A 20936-nucleotide genomic window follows, 5' to 3' on the forward strand; every position below is an offset into this window, starting at 1 on the left:
TATGCACATGCATACGAGATGCGTCTGAATTTGAATTATTCATCATTGCTGCAGTTGCAGTCGTGCTGCAGCCGCTGGCTGTAGCTGCTGCTCGAAGACGAGGGTTGTTTGCCGTCCTTGAGGGTTGGCGGCAACAGGCGGCGTGATGCGGCAACACTTTGTGCATTTTCCAGTTTCCAGCTCGCATTCGCATCCACAAAGTCCACACGGCATCTGGCTATAGCTAGCTGTTGTGTTGGCGGCAATTCGAAAGCAATTTTGCCAGCATTAATCATTCCCCTTATCCACACATGACACACACAACACCCCCATAAAGAGACAGAGAGAGAGAGGGAGATAGAGTCAACTGGCCTTTTGTCTAATGTTGACAAAACGCATTTTAAGCTCTTCAGAATTGCCAGCTTCTTTTGTTTAGTTAGTTGACTGCCCACTGTGCATACATATGTGGACTCGGCTGGCTGCGCCTGGGCTCTCGATTTTGGATTTGAATTTGGATTGCTTTGGTTTGGTTTGGTTTGGTTTGGCGAACTGGTTTCGTCGGGGACATCGGCAGCAAGAGGCCAGCAGCAGCCTGACCCTTAATATGAATTGACTTTGGCCACTTTTGTTTGCGAAAGCCCTTAACTACCTTATTGTATTGGCTGTTGACTAAATCACTTCAGTGCATCAGTTGCGCATTTTTTAGCAGTACACACTGAGCGAAACTGGGTTGTCCTTGTAAAGTGTAAATAATTTAAAATATTTTGGATATTATAGTAGTACAACCATAATTAAATATCATATAATATTTAATTTTAAAAGAATTTTCTATCATCCTGTATACGAAATAAACTATGTACCACCCTGTGATGTATAGATTTTTTTATATAATAAAAATTTTTATATATTTTTGTAACTATAAAATAATTTTGTATATCTAATCTTTAAAGAAACAGAGTTTCGTTAACAATATACAGTGCTATATAGAATTAAACATAAAAAATATATAGCAATGGAGTTTCATTATAAAACAACAAATGGTTATATGTATATTTTCTTATATTAAAAAAGAGTGGCATATAAATAATATTTGGTAGCTTTATGGCGCTGCTACATAGCTCTAATAATAGATAGTTTATGGCGCAACAATAAATCCGATTTAGCACAAAAAATGGAGAAATATATGATCTGCCATCAACTGTATTCACACTCACCTAAACAAAAAATATTTTCTATTTTTTGCGAGCTGAAGTTTTCGCAGTTGTTTTTCCCCAGTTGCTGCAAATGCACGACAAATTAACAGAGCTGGCAGAGCAAAATGTGAAATAGTCCCGTTGCAACGGCAGCTGCTGCTACGGCTGCCACTGCTGCTGGCTGTCTCTGTGTCCCTGGCCGTGTCCGTGTCCGTGTCCGTGGACGCCACGCCCGCGGCTTTGCTGTGGCACTAAGCAAATGGCTGTTGCGAATAAAAACTAAAACTCTGCGCTTGTTTTTCTGTGTGATTTTCACACACAGCGCACGATTGGGATGGAAAGTTTATTCAAGGAGGGTGGCACAATTCCGTGCACCCTTGGGTGAAGGCGCAACACGGCGTGTACAATTTACAGTTAGCCCGCCGCGACACACACAGCAAAGCCCACGTTAATTTTGTTGTTGCTGTGTCCGCTAAGTTTGCAGTTAGTTAAATATACTTATATTATATACATATATTTATTTTAACTTTTTATTATTTACTTTTATGTTTTATAAATTATTCTTTTAGCACCGTTTTAATTGCGCCTTTTGCTACTGCAATGTTCAACTTTCAACCCCCGCGCCTCTCTCGCTGTCACACTTCACTCAAGCGACATTTGTTTTTGTTTACCAATGGCTCGATTGGATTTACCGTTACCGCACACGCGAACGTCTTTCGTCAAACTGGCCAAAAAAAGTCGCACACACTCATCGAGCAGAATTTCTCAATTGAACTTTGGAAAGTAGAATAGCAGTTGAAAGCTTTACAAAGAGCATACGCTCAATTGCAATCACTGGCTCTCCCGCACTCCCACTCTCTCACTCTCCCTCTCTCTCTCTCTCTTTCTCTCTGTCTCGCACACACATTCATTTTGCCTCGCTTGGGCAGTCGAAGGCGGCTGTGGCTTTGCAAAGTAAATGCGACGCAACAGCGCGTTGAGCTTTGAACGACAACCACCCGAAAATGGCCAAAACGACTTGGCGATTCGGCGACTCGATGAAAAGCTCCAAACACCCCGTTAGTTGAGCGCATGCGTCAGCATAGTTCAAAAGTCGCGCTCAAAGCTCTCACTCAATGCTTACGCTCTGGCGCACTCTCTCTCAATCTCTCCAGCTCGCTCGCTCTCGTTGCGTTACGTGTGGGTGGTGGTTGCCCAGCGTGGGGTTGCGGTCTGTTTGAGTTGTGTCCAAGTGTGGGTGGATGGTTTTTCTCTACCGCACGTTATTATTGCTATTATTGTTGTTGTAGTTGTAATAATGCAGCAACAACAGAAGCAGTGGCAGTGGCAGCGCCAGCAGCAGCAGCAGCAGCAGGCGGCGTTTTAGCGGCAGGAATGTGCACTTTGTTCATGTTGTTTGTGCTTTGTTGCTGTTGCTGTTTCTCTTGTTGTTGTTGTTTGCTACTGCAAATTGCCTCGTAGCATTTAAGTCGAATTATGAAACTCGGTGCAGGCAGCCACTGCCGCTGCCGCTGCCGCTGCCCGCCCTTCGCACACGCCGACAACAGAAGCGAAGCACCCATGCAAAACGCCAGGAATGGGAATGTGAATGCGCCTAAGGGAGAATACCTGTATTTTAATTAATATTGATTGAACATATTGAGCCGTGCAGGTGTGCCTTAATTTAATTGTGTTTATTTTATTAACAAACAAAAAACTTTCATGGCTTATCAAATTTTAAGCGCATATTCATAACTGCATTAAGGAAAGTTTTTTTTTTTATTTACACCTTGTTTGTAAAAGTATGGCATATCTGACATTTCATGGAAATTTGCGTTTAATAGTGTTGAAATGGAGTTTATTACAAACCCTTAATGAAAAAGCAGGTAATACTTCATGGTCAAATATTCATATCAGCTAATAATAGTATTGTAAATTTTAAGCAACAAAGAAGTATATTTTTAACGGCTCTAAAGAAAATACTAAAAAATATACTTTTCAGCAAATTCAAACAGGAATTAGGTAAAATTGTAAAAATATAAGTAGTAAAAAAAATAATAATTTTATTGTCTAATAAAAACATTCATTATAACATAATTAAACATACCATTTTCTTAAAAAAAAAGGTTAAACTGTAATTGAAGGCATATTGCATCGTTAATCAACTAACGAATACTACGTCATTTATGATGGCTTACGTCATTCTTGGTATTTTTCATTTAACACGCGTTTTCCGATTGACCACTTATCGTCTGGCCGCCACAGCGATAAACAGCTGTTCTGCTAGATAGCGTAAAACAATAATCGTCCGGTCACAACAAATTCATTTTAACAAGAAAGAAAACATTAGCTTAAACGAAAAGCAATTACGCTCGAGTAACGTAACGCATCGATTTTGGAAATTAATTAGAATAGCCTTGCCACTATGAATGTGTCTGTATACGCATTGTGACGACAGCAACAGCAGCGAGGCGCAATATATTAATTTAGAGCAAGCCAGAGCCCATTCGGATCCCACGATGTCCACTGAGGAGTGCCTGTGGCGCGAGCACGTTGTCCAAAGATTGCGCGAACGTGACCGCAAGGAGTGTGAGAACTTCAAGGAGATTATTGTGCAAAGTGAGTAACATGTGCACACGCATGCACATACATACACATATATTTATATATAGACTGCAGACAAAGCCTGACGGCGACTCATTTCGATTGAGTGCGTGCTAACTAAAAACTTGTTCTATTCCACTGAGCACCATCATAGACAACCGCCTCATAGATCATGTTGCGCAATTAAAGTCAGACAATCTGAAATTGTCCGTGGAGAACGAGCAACTGCGCAATGCCGTGTCAACAGGTGGCACCGGTCCCAATGTGGCCATTGCCACGCTGGAAAAGAAGCTGCTGGCGCAACAGGAGGAGCTGACGGACCTGCACAAAAGAAAGGGCGAGCACTCCCAAATGATTGTCGATCTAAATCTCAAAGTGGAGCAGCAAAAGGAGCTACTTTCCGAAAAGGAGCACAGGTATGTCCCATAGAGAACTCTTGCCAATTCCGATTCAATTGATGCTGCTTTCTCCCTCTCTCTCTCTCTCCCGTTTCAGTCTTTACGAACAACAAACTGCCAACAATCGCTTAAGGGCTGAGGTGCAGCTGCTACACTCCAGCCTGGAGGAGCTCAAGAAGCTGAACACAACCTTGCTGGATGAGCACACGGCACTGCAGTTGGCCTTCAGTTCCCTGGAGGAGAAAATGCGCAATGTGCAGGTTAGTTGGGCCGATTCTTCAGTTAAGCCTGATCGTTATAGCACTGCTTTACGATTTCTAAACATTTTTGCCCACAAGTATTGTCAGATTTTTTTTAAATATCGTTCCAAATTATATTGTTTATGTTATAAATGCATGTGAATATTAAATAGAATAGTCGTTAAAGGAACTCTGTAAGTCGATTATATATAAAAGTATAATGATTGTGTGTAGGGTATAGATTATATTTAATGAAGTGAGAAGAGTATAATGAAAGTTGAATAGTTTAAACTCCATTTGCCAGCTTATAGCTAGCTGATCTAGTCAGAGTCATTTCGGAACTGAATATATAATTAGCCGCAAAGCGAGCAGACGTGAATTTGTCTTGTTTTATCTTTCTACTGCCAAACTTGTTTCTTTGTTCCAGGCGTAAAAGTTTTTATGGGTCAAATCAAATGAATTTGCATATTAATGAATGTAGCTCCCATACATTATTAATTATAATGATTATATTAATTTGCATTATTTGCTGACATTTTGTTAATTTCTCTCGACTTACAGGATGAGAATCGCTACTTGCTGGAACGTTTGATGCGCTATCGGGCAAAAGACGCCGATAAACTGAATGAAGAAAACGAAAGTTTAATAAGGTAACAAACACAAAGACAACAAAACAGAAAAGTGAAAAGAAAAACGAAGAATGCTTTTATTTTTATAATTTCTTATATCGTTTTTTGTTAAACGTGCACTGCATTCATTCATGTTATCGGTTCATATTATGATATTGTATATATATCTATATATACATATAATATTTATAGAAATGTTGATAAGTATTGGCTAAAACTTGCAAATCTTTTTGGTATGCTAAAAATATATATTTTCACAAAAATAAAAAACAAAATCGTTTTCACAGTAGAATTGAAGAAATTGCATGAATCAGATATCATTTAATTTATAAAAATTGTGTGTAAAATATTAATAATTTGAAATGAAAGTAAAACTCAGTTTGTGATATCAGTTTTAAGTATTATAAAACACGTTAACAACAGATCTCTTCTAAGTATGTATATTGACAAGAAATTCTAGATTTTCAGCAAAATATTTTTGAACACTTGTATTCATAGAGTTTTGATTTTTTCATTTATTATTAAATTTTAAATTCTTGTGGCTGATTGCAATAACTTCGCTCGCTACTTACATAACTCGCAAGCTTGTTCATTGGGTCATTAAAAATTAATAAATCACATTGTTATGCAACTAAATTGCTTTTGTTAAAGGTAAATAATCCCGATTCGTATCTATCTATCTAGACGGGCTTTTTCGAATTTAATATTTTTTTGTTTTCTTGTTTTGCTTTTATATGGTTCAACATAAACATATGTAACCGATTTCGAAAATATCTAGAAAAAGACTGCCGTCACTTTTCAGAAAACGTTCGGCTAAACTGAAACGTGATTTGGAGGACGCCGTGCGCGAACCCAATTCGGCGGTAAATCCGATTGTTCCTGCACCGGGCGGCACGCCACTGCATCGCAACTCGAGTCCAGCCCAATTCGGTGGCCCCGCTGGGAGCGACGACGAAATTGATGACGGCTCAATCAACGGCGCCATGGAAGCTTTGGGTCTGAACGACGAGGAATATATCAGTGCTAGATTTATGGGCGGCGAGGCTGTCCATGATGTTGTGCGTCCCAATACAAATACCTCCATCGAGACTCTCAAAGCTGCTGGCTACCTGGGCCAGCCAAATCCGACGAAGATCTTCATGAAATTCGAGGCGCATGAGAACGAATCGCATGCAGTACGCTGGAGTCCGGTGGAGCGTATGGTAGCCACGGGCGGTGCCGATAGGAAAGTCAAACTCTGGGATGTTGGCAAAGGTAATTCTCCATAGATTAATTGCACAGCTGCCGAAAGAGATTAGCTTTATTAACTGCAATCAATGCTCGTTAGGTTCGACGGAGCCGCGTGCTGTGCTGAGCGGAAGCAGCGCTGGCATCAACTCTGTGGACTTTGACTCAACGGGAGCCTACATACTGGGCACATCTAATGACTATGGCGCCCGAGTGTGGACAGTAATGGATAATCGGCTGCGGGTGAGTAGAACGGAGAGTTAAGCCTCTAAGAGCCATTCAAAATACAACATTTAGACAGTTCTATTTGTTATCTTTGTAAGTCGCAAAACAAAGGCAGGCAGAGATATGGAAGTAAGAACGTTTACCTATGTAGATATCATTCTATTTAAATATATATAAATATATTATATCTTGCTAAACAAAGACTATAATATATTCATATATTTATTAAATCATGTCACAACACAATGCTAGACATATACGCTGTAAAATAATTCCATAATCGAAACCAAATGATAGTGAGTGCCGCAGTCTGCTCGACTAATGCATACCCTGCCCAAAGATTGAATACACCGCAGCAACAAATATAGATAAAATATATTAATCAATTGTTATTATCTCTAAATCCATCTGCTTTATGACAACTTTTATTTTTTTATTTTATTAAATATGCTTATAAATAATAATTTTCTCGAATTTCTTTATGTTTAAAACATATTCATTTCTCTAAATGAGTATTTAAAAATTATTTATTTTTCATTGCTGTGCTTTTTATTTTATTCATTAAAAATATTGGAAAAAAAGACAAGTGTATTCAGTCATCTTTTCTTCCAAATTAAAAAATCATTATAATTGTATTATTATCATTGTTATAACTACTATAGATTTATCTAATGCAAAATTTTATGCTAAAGAATTTCGAAATATCACTTCTATTTATAAAATATTTTCAGAATTTGATTTCTCTTAAATAATATATATTTAGATCTAGAATATTGCATTATTTTGCACCGATTCCTCCATCATTTACCGCAATCGAGGCAAAAAGTAAAAACCCCAGTATATAATGAATTATATACGAACTAACATCATTTTCGCTCACACCTTGCACAGCTTGCCCAGCTTGGGCCCTGCTTATCAGATTATTTGCCGAACGCGATATTGTTGCTGCCGTTGGCTCTGTAGTCCGTGGCGCCATTCAGAAATTGATTAACATATGGCTGATGGACCTGTCGTCGCCTATACAAATACGACCAAAGGGCGATAACAATGAATTGCGCCACAAAAAACACAGTCACAGCCACAATGAAACCTGAAACAACCAACAGAAGCTTGTTTTAGACTACTCAATGTGGAGGGTTTTGGAATATAATATAGTTTATCAGAAGTAGATTAGCGAGATATTTGATATATGTCTGTATGTACTCACCGATGCCATCGAAACAGAGGCCGGCCACGCCCTCATTTACAAATAGCACATTGTCATACGAATCGTAGTCCTTCAGCTTATTTGTCTGCTTTTGCTGCTGTTGCTCTTGCTGCCTCTTGACGAAGCCAAATTTATCAGTTATCTGTATCGATTGTACGAGCAGCAAATCCTCTTGATTTGTTTTGTTTTGCACCTGTCTGACCTCACGACTGTTGCGCTGATGATCTGCTAGAAGGTTGAGAATGGAGAGAGATTAAAATTAATCTTAATCGAAGTAGATCAAATTAAACTTACCCTGATCATATGCCTCACGCCTACGTCGGCGTCCATAGGAGGTTTGTGTCCTGAACTCCGCCGTAATATCATCCTGTTCGCAGTTCACGGGCTCGCAGCTGGGCATGCAGGGCGTGACGAGAGCACGAAACTGCACCACATCGCTCGAGGGGAATTTGAAGGCATCGAAATTGGTAAATAACATTTTGCCAGACTGTTCGCTCTTGAGAATGGGTCCCATAATCAGGTGATCTGTTGGACAGCCCTGTGCGTCGATCAGCGTTATCTCGGCATTATCAGCGCCGTCCATGGCAACCAGCTCGCGTACGAATATTTCGTACGGACTCTGCTGATCGGCTATTTCGAAATGCAGGGCCAGGGGATCGCCCACCTCGGCAGAGCGCATCATATCGGAGCCATTTCTGGCGGAGATTCGCATCAGAACATTGGGCGAGTCGACAATGACCTCCTCAGAGAGTGCCGTCTCCACTTCGCCCTTGACGCCCAGATCCAAATCGTTGGTCACCGACTTGTTGGTCAGATCGTACTGGCAGGTGACGGCCAGACCCAGGTCGGATGAGGTGACAATCGTGTCGTGGTGCTGAATCACCACGTCATTCATGTAGCGACCCGCACCGCTTTGACGCACATTGCACTCCAAATTCTGGTAGCCCATGCGAATCTCAAAGTCCAGCGCACTGGTCACGTCCACAGCACACGACTTGGGCGCGCCCTTGGCATAGACCTTGCCATCGAAGAGCTTCGAGGTGCGTATGCGAGCGACCATGTCGCCGGCTCCACACTCGATGGTCACGTTGTAGCAGGAGGACAGCTCATAGGTGGCCGCCTCTGGCACCTCTAGGTAGGGATCCTGCACATCGGAGAGCGTGGCGCGACTGTGATGCGAGAGGCGGCAAACCATGTCGCCGGTGTCTCCATAGTCGTAGGAGTGGCATCTACGAGAGGCAGAGAGAGAGAGAGAGAGAGATGAGTCTTAGAGCGAGATTAGTCTTATGTATTCCCCACCTGTATGGCGAATTGAGACACAGCTCTCGGCACTCGTCCACGCTGCCAATATCCTGATAAACCGAGTCCACCGTTTTCAGTATGCGACCTGGCAAACGCTTGAACTCACACAACTTGTTCGGCTCCTCGGCGCAATTATTCTCCAAGTAATCTGTGCCCGGATGTGCCTGAAAGGCGTTCGAACCGGCCAAAGTAAAACGATCCATTTCGGCCAGCGTACAGCTATTTGTATCACGATGATAATTCGCAGATCTGCAAGAGGCACAAATGAAATACGGAATATGATTTAATAATAATGCAAGGTATTTCGATCAATATTTATAGCAACTAAATCTAGTAACTCTAGCTCTATCGTACAATATGATGATCGTTGTTTTTATAGAACACCATGAGCATTATCCCATAGTAGTTATTATTACTCTATTATTATATACTGATTATTGTCATTTACATAGGGAACATCATTATTAATATCATTATTCAGTAACTTATGATCAAATTATTCGCTTATTAGTTTATTATTTTATTTTATTTATTTTTATTTTTTTATGATGTATGAATATGTTAAGAGTCGAGCTTATTTTTTAACAGACTTAAGCCAATAATTTTCTTCAAAATTATAAAGTTTTTACAAAAAGGCCGATTCTATCTATAGAATGATTTCAGTTCAGTCCAGTAGCACAAATTACTTCGGTAGTCGCACACAATATTTGATTTAATCACCTGCATATGAACTCCGTTTCGCCAAGACACAACTCGAGGCAATCACGACGCGATGTCACTGATACGACTCGTTTTGCATGTCCATCCAGTCTGTAGTTTTGAACTCGATCGATGCACCAGGCTCTGGAGCATGGACGCACGCCCAAGCAGGTTTTTTGCGCGTAAATTGTGAAAACAGGAAACTGTGATTTAGTGAGGGCACCTGATCAATTAAATTGAGAAAATATTGAAAAAATCAATTCATTAGAAACGTAGCTTAACACTAAATACATTTATTCAATATGATCTTAAACGAATTCTTGTTCCACTTACCGGGCAGAATATCAGCATTCGATGAAAATAGAACGCATAATCCAGTTTCGTAGTTAACGGATTGGCAAGTTTCGTTAGTCTGACACGATTCCAGGCAATCGGTGAGCATCAGTGTGCCCGGCAGCGAGTCCAGCAGTCGGCCAGGTGCGGAGAAAACATAGCTGTAAATGAGATAAACTTAAATTTGAATTTCAGTGGTCATGAAGAAAATAATATTAAATATTTATGAAATAGATTTGTAGGTGGCATTAAAATATTCCACATTATTGAAGTTCAATGACGTGTAGTATATTATATATAAATAACATATATATGGATCTGGATATTAAATATGTGCAATATATATATATCATGATCAAATATGTATTATATAAGGTATATTTTATATGATATATTGTGATATTGTATATTATACAGTATTATAAAGTACATATCATGATCTTGAATGATCGAATTCCCTGATAAATTAAGTACAGTTTGTTTATATAAACACATATATCATATATACATATATCTCTTCTCGATCACTTCCTTTCTGTTGTCTCTCTCTTTCTCTTTCTCTTTTCCTCTCTCTGTTTTTCATTCACTTTCTCTCTCTCTCTCTCTCTCTCTCTCTCTCTCTCTCTATCTTTCACTCACTCTCCCTCTCTTCCCTCTCTCTTTATCTCTCCCTCTCCCTCTCTCTCGCTCTCTCTCTCTCTCTCTTCCCTCTTCCAAAATCTTACCCTGTAATAATTTCGAAGCCCAACAAATCTGGGTCACATTCCTCGCTCCAAGTGTAATTATGATAATCTGGCTGGCCAGCCAGGGAACTGTTCTCCCCCTGCTCATCCTCTTGCCACAGCTCCTCTCTGAAAAAGGGCTTCGGTGCGTCAGAGTCAGAGTGCGAGTCATAGTCAGCGTGAGCATCGGGCTCTGCGTGGCTGGCATCTATAAGTGAAATGAAAATGATGGCATTCATGGTTAATCGTCGCATTAACAGGTAGCGGGTTCACGTTGCCGGCTACTGTTTGTTGAGGTATTTACCGCCAGCCAATTTGGTCTGTGTTGTTGCTGCATTGGCATTGGCATTGGCATTGGCCACGTACAATGATTGATCATTCTTCTGGCTGGGATCGGCTGGGCTGCTGTCGGTGCTCTTTGTTTTGTCACTTTCAGGCATTGATGCTGGTGCCAGCTGAATGGCGACGGGCACCATCTCTGGCTCCGCCAAATTGTCCCTTGCAGCTGCCTCCAGCCCAATGCGCGACCTGCGTGCATCTCCCGAAGAGCACAGCATCAGCAGCATGAGCAGTAGCTGCAAGTGCGTTGGCCTCATGCTGCGTAATGGCCGTATGCTGTTTTTCATTGGAAATATTTTCCTCAATATGCGTAGAGTGCGGACTTCGGGCAGCGGACAGCGGACAGCGGACTGCGGCAGCGGACTGCGGCAGCGCACGTTCTCTCGATTTGTACGATTTGTGTGCTCCTCTCGCACTCCACTCGGCAGTCTAAAGAAAAACAATAGCAGAGGTATTAATTTAATTATCTTTTCATGCCAGCTCTGGTGTCTGAGGTGTCGTTTAGTCCGTTCAATTGCTCTGGCGCCCAGCCAGGGGACCACCATTACCCATAATTGTATGTTAGTTGTTTCTTGTTGTTGTTGTTGTTGTTGTTAATAAGCCTTAATAGGCTTATTATAGTATAATGACCTTTCCGCATCTATCGACAATTGTTCTTCCCTACACAGCTCTTGGATCTATAGAACAAACTATTTTTATTTGTTTTCAATTAGAGTTCTAAGAGCTTTGCTATGTGAGCTTCACTCCATAATTCTCTAAACAGGTGTTTCTTGATTTGGAATTACATGGAAATCGAAGTAGAGTAGAATATTCTCCTACTATGTACACTTCACACTTGCTTGTGTCTATAGAAAGTGATTAGGATGAAGTCGTTGAATGCCTGTAGTTACCTATGTAGGGGAAAATATCATCTATATTTGGCTACTTATTTGCTTAAAAGTTTAATTCATAAGTGGAATTTCGAGTTCGTATAGTTATCAGCGCTTATTTAGATGAAAAACTTAAAGCAAAAAGTTTAATTTCTTATAGATATTTACAAATCATTAGATCATAGTGCTTTATAGCATTTATAATAAAATTAACTATATTCCTGTGAATATTTTTATACATATAAATAGAGATAATAGTTCTTATTACTATAAAATACCTCACCTGACTCATTTATAAAATACAGATCAAAAATCAAATAGACTATTATTGCTTCAATCTGATCTTGTCTAATCTTTAGCTAGAATTCTTAATTCTTAACTTTCTCTAAAGTCTTTTAATATAACTTCAAGTTGTGTCCATTGTTTGCTTGACTACAGCTCAAAATACAAAATCAACTAACGAGTCAACTGAACGAACTCTCTCGCTGACATCTATGGAATGACACGAGCAACTCGAGTCTCGAATGCAACATTGACGAGTGACATCTGCTGATTGACAGTTATCGACGTAGACCAAGTTGTTGAGGGTTATATGGGATAAGTTTTTAATATGTGTGACTAAAATAACTGACGGGGCAACGTGCAGTCGAACTTTTTAATAGGCCGAAAAAAAGGGAATAAGAAAAAAGTCGATATATATATAAATACACATGTTTATATATAGAAATGATCTTGGACTGCATATGGAAGTGATTTAATCTCTGCGAGGGAATTTTATTAAAGTGCAGCTAAATGCTAACCTTGAATAGAAATCTATACAAAATGTCGATAAATATCGGTGCACTTATAAAATAAAATAGGGCCAGCCTTTACTTCCTTTACATGACATTACATTATCTATATCGCACAATATCGATAAATATCGTTTCTCTTATAGAACATATTGCCGCAGCAGGTGTTGATTTGCTCGCTTTAATCCCTAGAGCTACTTGAGTAAAGCAGTTCTAAATCACATTGTAGCTCATATTTCTCATCTCATCAAATGACTTTATCTATTTAGTACAATTAACTAGATACATTTTTATAAGCAACGGCACTAATCACACTCTGAGCCTGTTTATTTGACTTTAAAAATTATAAAAACATGAGATGAAAGCAGACTAACTTAATATGTTAGTGGGCTTTTGTTGTTGTTGCTGTTGCTGTTGTAGTTGCGCCTGCTTTGAATGTACTTCTTCTCATGGGAGATATTAGCATTTTAATTCATTTGCTCGCTCCTACACATGACCCTATGTAAATGAGGAACAGATTGTAAACAAAGGCAGCAAACAAACAGAGAGACAGACAGACAGACAGATAGACAGATATTTTGCATTATAACCCATTTTCAGGCGCAGCACTAACCAGAGAAACCACAAAGCATGCTTCGATGCCTAAGTATTCATCGGCTCTGCTGATATCTGACGCTGTGAATATGCAGAAGCCAGAAGCCAGAGTGTGGAAACCATTTAGGAATTTAACTGAGCTACATATGTGTGCTATACTTGAGATTGAGAATTTTACAGAGATAGGCCTGGCTAACTGTTGTTATCAAAAAGAGAAGAAAAGTCTTTAGAGTGAAAGTGAAATTGGGCTGCATTTTGACTAGCCCAACTTTAAGTTAGCTCAACTTGACTCTGCCTACTGCCTTTGGGCTGTCTTGGCCATTGCTTTGCTAATTGCAGTTGGCCAGCAACCGAATGCAGCTGCTGCATAGCTCAGCGAATGCCGACGTCCTTCTATTGCGTTGCATGTGCGCATTGCGAGAAATCAAATAAATTGTTAAATATGACAACAGGCTGAGAACCCGCATTGACTTGGCCTAAATAGCAGGAAGGCAACAGCAACAGCAGCGACAGCGGCAGTGGCAGTGGCAGAGGCTGTGGCAGCATTTGGTGCTACACATTGCGGCATGTGACTAAACATATAAGTGCGATTTCTTCCTCCTCTTTCTATGCACTTATGCAGTTGCAGCCGCCGCTGCTGCTGCTGCCGCTGCTGCTGTTGTTGCTGCTGCTGTTGCACCACCTTTTCTAACTGGTATTTCTGGATTGACATTTAAACGGTTCTTTTTGCGCACATCTCGAGATATAGAGTCCCGCTGTCCGCGGCCATTGAAATGAGCACATTGACTTAAGCTGCCTCCTTATCACGCCGCGCCAACTTTGCGCCTGCACTTCTTACCTGAATTATTTGCCATTGAATTAATGACAGCCACGGCGGCGATCACTCGAAACTCGAAACACGAAACGGTTTCCAATACACACACTCGCACACACACACACATGCACATGCAGACACATGCACAATTTTTCCAGCTGCCTATCTAATTGCCCAAAAATATGCTCCATTGCGTTTCGACCCCATTTCGAGAGTATGACTCCGTCGACTCTTAATTGTCAGCTGGCTTCCAAAGTGGGCCAATTTTCGGAACGACCTTGTTCACATATCGGCAAGTGGGAGCTGCTTGAACGTAATGTTTTAAGATTGTGCATGAAGCCTAATTAAATACTTATTTTTACTTACTTGAAATATTTGAAAATTTAAGTCAAGTGTGGAATTGTTGTTAACCTAAGTATTTACTGAAACTAAATATATATTTTTTAATCACTTGAAATATTGGGAAAATTCAGTCAAGTATGGAATTGGCCTGGCTATAGTCAAATATTTTAAATTGAATGACTACTCGAACAGATTTTAATGCTAATATTGAAATAAAAATTGTAAACTGAAGTTTCAAGCTGAGCAAATAAGAGCAAAGCATTCGCAATAAAACTAATACGATTCGACATTTTATATAGTTTCTGGGTTGAAGCTATATAGCTTCATAAAAATATTCTTAGCAATGTGAGTTCTTTGCAAGAAAATATTAATATAGATAAATGATAATTTATGTTACACTCGATTGTTGAAATTATGCAAATTTTTTTTTTAAGAATACTTGCGCGGAAATATTTTAACTATACTCTACATTGAAAATATGTTTTTTTTTTTACAGAGGCATATATATATAATATATATGATTATGATTATTATTGTTAATTAATAATGTATTATTATTATTATTATTTTAATAATGTATTATTATTATTATTTTTTTAATAATGTATTATTATTATTATTATTTTAATTATGATTATTATTGTTCATTAATAGTGTATTATTATTATTATTATTATTATTATTTTAATTATGATTATTATTGTTCATTAATAGTGTATTATTATTATTATTATTATTATTATTTTTATTATTATATTATTGCAGTTAAAATATTTGCACTCTATTTGCATGCATACATATGATATAGCATAAATGAAATATGATCATCATATATCCTATTGACATTTAAATCCGTTTCACTGTCCCTTTTTTACCAAATTGATTTTCAAAACATATGTATTAAAACAATTTCAAAGCAATATTCGCTTAAAATTATTTTCAAAATATTACGTTTAACACTTTTTAATGATAGTGCAAATTTGCACTACTTTTTTCACGAATGCTGCTGTATTAAATTAAATATATAAAATTAAATATATGAAATATATATATATATATATATTAAATTAAATATATAAACCGTAGGTTTCACTATCCTTATTCAGCAAATTGATGTATAAAATATATATTTATAAGCAATTTCAAAACATCTAGTGCTCAGTTTGAATGAGTATTGATCTATAAAAATATATGCAAATTTATAATGTTCTACAAATTCATTATTTACTATATAAAATCATATTCAGTCGCTTATTGAATTGCACCTGATCACCTCCATTAATTAATTTAAATAGCATTTTAGGCAACTATACCTAATTATTATTTCCAAATAATAAACTCATTAGCACATCATTAATTCCATCTGACAAGGAAATATTTATACGCCCAAAGTTTTGTAACAGAGCTCTGAGGCCCAAAATAGTTTATGGCTGCCTCGGTTCTATATATTGTAATTATAGTTATATTTTTCTAAATAAAAACTAATTTAATTTCGAATTAATGCCGCAATACGAACGAACGAATAAACGAACACTTGAACACATTTGCACACTTCAGAACATATTAGTTTTAGCATGGGGCTTAGTATCCACCTTTGAGACGTACTTGATTACTTGAGTAAGGTTGCCGCAGAACTGAAGTCATTTGACCAAAGTTATGTTCTTATATTTATAAGTTAAGATGCCTCTTCCGACTGCACTTAGAGGAGCAACTACTGCCGATCCATGCTCTATTCAGCATTCCATTCAAGATTGAACCACCGAAGCTCTGCAGCATACGCATTAACCTTACTTTGAATGCGAGAAACTTTAAGAGAGTCTAGCTCAAATTCTGACAATACGTCAACCGGTGGCACTGTCGAAAGTGCTATTATTCTAAGCAGAAAGGCCCTCACTCTAAAGAGAGTGGGAGAGAGAGAGAGCGGCGGCAGAGAGAGTGAGTGAGTGGAGAAACCTGTTGCTTAGTGTTGTGGCCATGCTCCAAGTCTCCAGAACGTGCATTGACCGTTCAGCTTCAGTTGCCGGGTTGATAACATTCCCCTGTGCTCTTTCGGAACTTGGCTAAGAGCAGGAGCTGCGCTTCACTTGCTATGGCTTAGAAAAACTTGGTCAGGGACATGAACAGGCTATTCTGGTTGCCAATACACGCACACAAACACACACACACACACACACACACGATGCAAAAAGAAACTCCTGATATTCCTATTGTATTCATGGCTGCGAGTTAATGATATAAAATGTATGGAGTATGCAAATCAAAATATTTGATTATAAATTATAGTGTGATATGAGAGGAAGGAGTTGGGCTTTAGTTCTATAAAGTAATCGATATAAATTATAACATTAGTTAACAGAAATCGAAACTAATACTAAAGAGAATGAGAATTGGGAACAAAGAGTTGAAAAGTAAGAAAATATTTAGTATAGAAAATATATTGTATTGTAATAGTAATAGTAATAGTAATAGTAATGAGTAAAAATACCAGATTCAGCTCAAGAAACTTAGTTCTAAAAGAAAAGAAAATGTTGCAAAGTATGAAAATTAGGAATATTTAGATCAAATGCCATCCGCAATTGGTATAACAAATTTAAGTTATATATTAAAAATATTCGATACTTTGGAACTATGAATTAAAATATGAGAGCTCAATCAATTAATATCATCTTAAAGAACTCAGCCTTGAATAAGATGAATCAAAAAGGGTTTTGAGCATAGAGATCAAATATGATCACAGTTGGTATAGGAAACACAATAGTTAAATTATTTTAAATTCTGATAATGATCATCAGTAACTGAGATTCAGTTAAAAGGGGAAGATATTGCAGATCATAAATTATATTATTAACTATATTATATTGTCATTAGACAACGACAAATTCAATTAGCAGTGACAATTCTCTCTGCCAGCTTTACACATTATAGTAAACTAGATTCCATATAGAGTCTATTATATAACTTTAGCATTACATTAAACCGAGTCACAGATTCCTCTGCTGCTCTCATGCTCTCACAGGTAAATGACTTTTTGGCAATGATAACCACACTCTGAGTCATGATCCTAACCGTATTTCTCTGCGAGTATAACTGAAACATCTGAAACTACAGCTAACCTTCGGGGCTGGACCAGCCCCAGCTAGTTGTTGTTGATCTAACTGAACGGCGCACAGCATAGTATTCAATAATTTGTTTCAAGAGCAGTTGAAGCTGTTGCTCGGTTTGGGTTTACGACAACTTTAATGACACTTTGTTCCCGGTAAAGCCTGGCTAAGTGACTGCTGTTCGGTATGCGTAATTGTTCCTAATATACGACGCGACGTCGCGACGTCCAGATTCATATAAAACATACTTATATAAAATAAATGTATATATATTTTGTCAACTGTGCCCAGTGCAACATTTTTATGGCGCCCAAATTTGTTGTTGTTGTTTAACGGCTTTACACCTGGCCTCTTCTTTGTTTTTAAGCACACACTAACGGGTCACAGTGGCAAGGTGATGGCCGCCAAATATGTCCAAGAGCCAATTAAAGTGGTGACCGGAAGTCACGACCGCACTTTGAAGATCTGGGACCTACGCAGCATCGCATGCATTGAGACGAAGTTTGCCGGCTCCAGTTGCAACGATCTGTGCACAACGGACAGCCTCGGCTCGACGATTATCAGTGGCCATTATGATAAGAAGATACGCTTCTGGGATATACGAACGGAGAAGCAAGCGGACGATGTGCTAATGCCTGCCAAAATTACCTCGTTGGATCTGTCGAAGGGTGAGTGAATCGAAAATGAAATTAAAAATCAAGATCAAGATTTATTTCATATTCAATTTCACGATCAATAGATTGCAATTACCTGATATGTTCGGTGAGGGATGATACAATAAAACTATTAGACTTACGCAAGAATCAAGTTATATCCACGTTTTCGTAAGTTTGAATTAACTGAAAATAAGTAAATATCTAATAATACCCTACCCTATATGCACAGAAATGAGCACTTCAAGATCAGTTGTGATTTTGCTCGCGCCTCGTTCAACTCGGGCGCTTCGAAGATCGCCTGTGGATCGGCAGATGGTGCAATATATATATGGAATGTGAATGGCTTTCTCGAGACGACGCTCAAGGGGCACAGGTAGGCATAGGAACTGGAATTATTTAAACTACACCTACACACACACGTACACACACTGGCACACACCTATTTGCACTGTTCTCTTTCTTTTTCTTGTTCCTGTTTTGTTGGCAACCCTAAAACGTAAAGTTCTGGTTCCGTTCCGTTCTTTCACAGCACGGCCGTCAATGCAGTGAGCTGGAGTCCCAACAGCAATTCGCTCGCATCCGTGGGGAAGAGCAAAAGATGCATCATCTATTCGGACTCGTAGCCCAAAGTCGGGCTGACGTAATAATTATCATATAAGTATATATGCTTGTCCCAGCGATCGCAGCTACGTTAAACAGGCGCACAGTTTCGGATGTCTCTTATGGAATCACCGAGTCAGCAAGTCAGCCGTGTGTCCTCCTTATAATATGTATTTGGATGTTATATATTATGTAGTATATACAATATATATGTATACTGAATCGGTTTACTGAGCCGATTTCCGTTTCAATGTAACCAACTTTTTTACGACATATTTTGTATGAAATTCTTTTAAAGTTAACTCTAGCTGGTTACCTAATATGATTATTATTATTATCATTATTGTTACGTGTATTATGTGTACGTAAAACTATCAATTAAATATTTAATTTGGACTCTTTTCGCATATTTAGGTTTGAACGAATTTAGCAATTTAACTAATAGATTTCAAAGCAAAATATTTATTAACATTTATTTTTTTACCAAAATAACTGATATAAAGAAGTCAAGATTTTTGTAATATGTAAATATGAAAATATAAATTATGCATACGATTTTAGTTATTCACTGAGTTAATTATTTAGATGTGAAGCAATTAAAAGAGATATAATTAAAGTCATTTGCAGTTAGTCTATAATTGTATTAAAGCTGAATTTTGCATTTTTTGATATAAATAAACAGAAATTCTTTGGTAAGATATGAAATGCTATATTTATATATATCTGGCAGAAGATATTTATATAAAATGTGCTTTGGCCACATAAATAATTTGATATGTCTATATAAAACAGGTTTTGTGTATTTTTATACAATAATACATACTATCTTATATATTGTATATATTCATATATATATATATATTTAAATGAAGACGAAAGTTTAGCACATTTAAGCATTCGCACACATCGACTGTGCCTTCGCCTCATCTTCTTTCGTTCTACCTTGACTTTGAAAATGTAATAAAAAACCAATTTAGATCATCTGCCATTGGCATGCAACAGCACTTAAACTGATGTAAGAATGCCGAGTCATTAAAGCATTTTTAAAATAGTTTTGCTTTCATCATTTTATATATTTGCCGGATTAAATAAGCTGATCATTTCTGAAGCAGCAAAAGTGTATTAAGAAATTGTGGCGAAGACAAATAGAGCGTAAGAAGAATTCATAGAAGAATGTTCAATCAAATGAGCAGTTATCGAAGTATTTATGTGAAGGCAAAGACAAAGATCTTATCTACAGAGAGATTGAGTTAAAGATCTTAACTTAAGTAAGGCTTATTTGTTATGGCAATATATTTACAATATTATATCCATAGTCAAGCTACTACATAATATATTGAGTTACTATGCTCAAGTTTCCATTTCACACTCTTCAATCTTCACTAAATTCAGTTCTGGAATAACTTCTTCAATATATTCTTAAGTATACAAGAATTATCTATACGTCTATCTATCTTCTTTTATATATAGATATATTCGCAAGGGTATTCCTTATTCCATACTCACACTTTCCTATAAAGAGTTCATAATTTATTATGCATGTCACCTCATTTAATGGCTTTGTCACATTTACTACAAAGCCTGTTAATTATTGAGAATTTATATTTGAGGATTATTCAGATGAGGTGTAAGTAATTGAACTACTTGTGTTATGCGATGTCATTCAACTGTTGACTGGATGGAAATGCAGAGTCAATGCTCTCGCCGCCTCAGTCTCTGGCTCTGTCTCTATCTCTGTCCCTGGTGACATTGAAGGGCCAAGTAACTATGCTGAGATTAACTAGGAGAGGCGAACATGTTTTAAGCAGTTTATAGTGCAAACATTAGGCATTAAATGGAAGCAGCCACTGAGTCAGTTTATGGGCAGCAGCGCTCGGTATCGTATGTAACTAGTTGCCCAAGATCGTTTACCTTGGTACACTTGGAAAAGTAATTTTTTAATGGCACGAATGCTTTTCGTGTGGATAATGAGGTGCAGAAATCTAATTGCTTTGTTGGTACAGCCAGTCGAGAGACGAGAGTAGTCGCGAGCCGAGAGCCAAGAGTCGAGAGTCGGGAGTCGGGAGGGACACATTCGTGCAGCCCTTTTATTGA

At 38.1% G+C, this 20936-nt stretch overlaps 3 protein-coding genes across 13 annotated transcripts in view; 1 reads left to right on the forward strand and 2 right to left on the reverse strand.

Moving 5' to 3' along the window:
* LOC6579709 (kazrin) overlaps window positions 1-1907 on the reverse strand; it is a 53343-nt gene extending 51436 nt beyond the window's left edge. For 4 of the 5 annotated variants that reach the window (XM_044010900.1, XM_044010901.1, XM_015163840.3 and 1 more), the window contains exon 1: window positions 1194-1907. The gene's annotated coding sequence lies outside the window, so the exon portion shown is untranslated. The remainder of the gene's footprint in view (window positions 1-1193) is intronic. The other variant, XM_032730027.2, reaches the window with a different exon arrangement.
* Window positions 1908-3408: 1501 nt separating this feature from the next.
* Window positions 3409-19098, forward strand: LOC6579713 (autophagy-related protein 16). 4 transcript variants are annotated; one of them, XM_032730036.2, is made up of 10 exons: window positions 3409-3770; window positions 3910-4171; window positions 4251-4413; window positions 4954-5042; window positions 5800-6275; window positions 6349-6491; window positions 17954-18254; window positions 18326-18410; window positions 18472-18615; window positions 18745-19098. In XM_032730036.2, exons 1-10 carry the CDS (start codon window positions 3581-3583, stop codon window positions 18863-18865), a joined length of 1974 nt encoding a protein of 657 aa, XP_032585927.1. In that variant the 5' UTR covers window positions 3409-3580; the 3' UTR covers window positions 18866-19098. The 4 variants fall into 4 exon arrangements, with proteins under 4 accessions (XP_032585927.1, XP_032585928.1, XP_015019329.1 ...); XM_032730037.2 differs by having other exon boundaries at window positions 5824-6275; XM_015163843.3 differs by having other exon boundaries at window positions 3410-3770; window positions 18772-19098.
* LOC6579714 lies at window positions 6997-16346 on the reverse strand. Of its 4 annotated transcripts, XM_032730031.2 has the most exons (10): window positions 14510-14656; window positions 14168-14446; window positions 11041-11504; window positions 10740-10944; window positions 10015-10175; window positions 9703-9904; window positions 8980-9231; window positions 7975-8909; window positions 7681-7908; window positions 6997-7563 (listed from the first exon to the last, which is right to left on the reverse strand). In XM_032730031.2, exons 3-10 carry the CDS (start codon window positions 11360-11362, stop codon window positions 7394-7396), a joined length of 2475 nt encoding a protein of 824 aa, XP_032585922.1. In that variant the 5' UTR covers window positions 11363-11504; window positions 14168-14446; window positions 14510-14656; the 3' UTR covers window positions 6997-7393. The 4 variants fall into 4 exon arrangements, with proteins under 4 accessions (XP_032585922.1, XP_032585920.2, XP_002005596.2 ...); XM_032730029.2 differs by lacking the exons at window positions 14168-14446; window positions 14510-14656 and adding an exon at window positions 16091-16346; XM_002005560.4 differs by having other exon boundaries at window positions 7681-7905; window positions 11041-14446.
* Window positions 19099-20936: the final 1838 nt, after the last annotated feature.

The sequence above is a fragment of the Drosophila mojavensis genome, unplaced genomic scaffold (assembly GCF_018153725.1).
Source record: "Drosophila mojavensis isolate 15081-1352.22 unplaced genomic scaffold, ASM1815372v1 contig_80, whole genome shotgun sequence".
Lineage (NCBI taxonomy): Eukaryota > Metazoa > Arthropoda > Insecta > Diptera > Drosophilidae > Drosophila > Drosophila mojavensis.

What these genes read in the sequence shown, in the direction of transcription:
- LOC6579714 (XM_044010902.1), bottom strand. Translation starts at nt 11,620, where the DNA reads ATGGTGGTCCCCTGGCTGGGCGCCAGAGCAATTGAACGGACTAAACGA. An exon ending in GAATGCTGATATTCTGCCCG is followed by an intron (nt 9,905 to 10,014) that starts GTAAGTGGAACA and finishes TTAATTGATCAG; the next exon opens with GTGCCCTCACTAAATCACAG. An exon ending in CCTCTGTTTCGATGGCATCG is followed by an intron (nt 7,564 to 7,680) that starts GTGAGTACATAC and finishes TGGTTGTTTCAG; the next exon opens with GTTTCATTGTGGCTGTGACT.
- LOC6579713 (XM_032730036.2), top strand. Translation starts at nt 3,581, where the DNA reads ATGTGTCTGTATACGCATTGTGACGACAGCAACAGCAGCGAGGCGCAA. An exon ending in TAATGGATAATCGGCTGCGG is followed by an intron (nt 6,492 to 17,953) that starts GTGAGTAGAACG and finishes TTTGTTTTTAAG; the next exon opens with CACACACTAACGGGTCACAG. An exon ending in ACGACGCTCAAGGGGCACAG is followed by an intron (nt 18,616 to 18,744) that starts GTAGGCATAGGA and finishes TAAAACGTAAAG; the next exon opens with TTCTGGTTCCGTTCCGTTCT.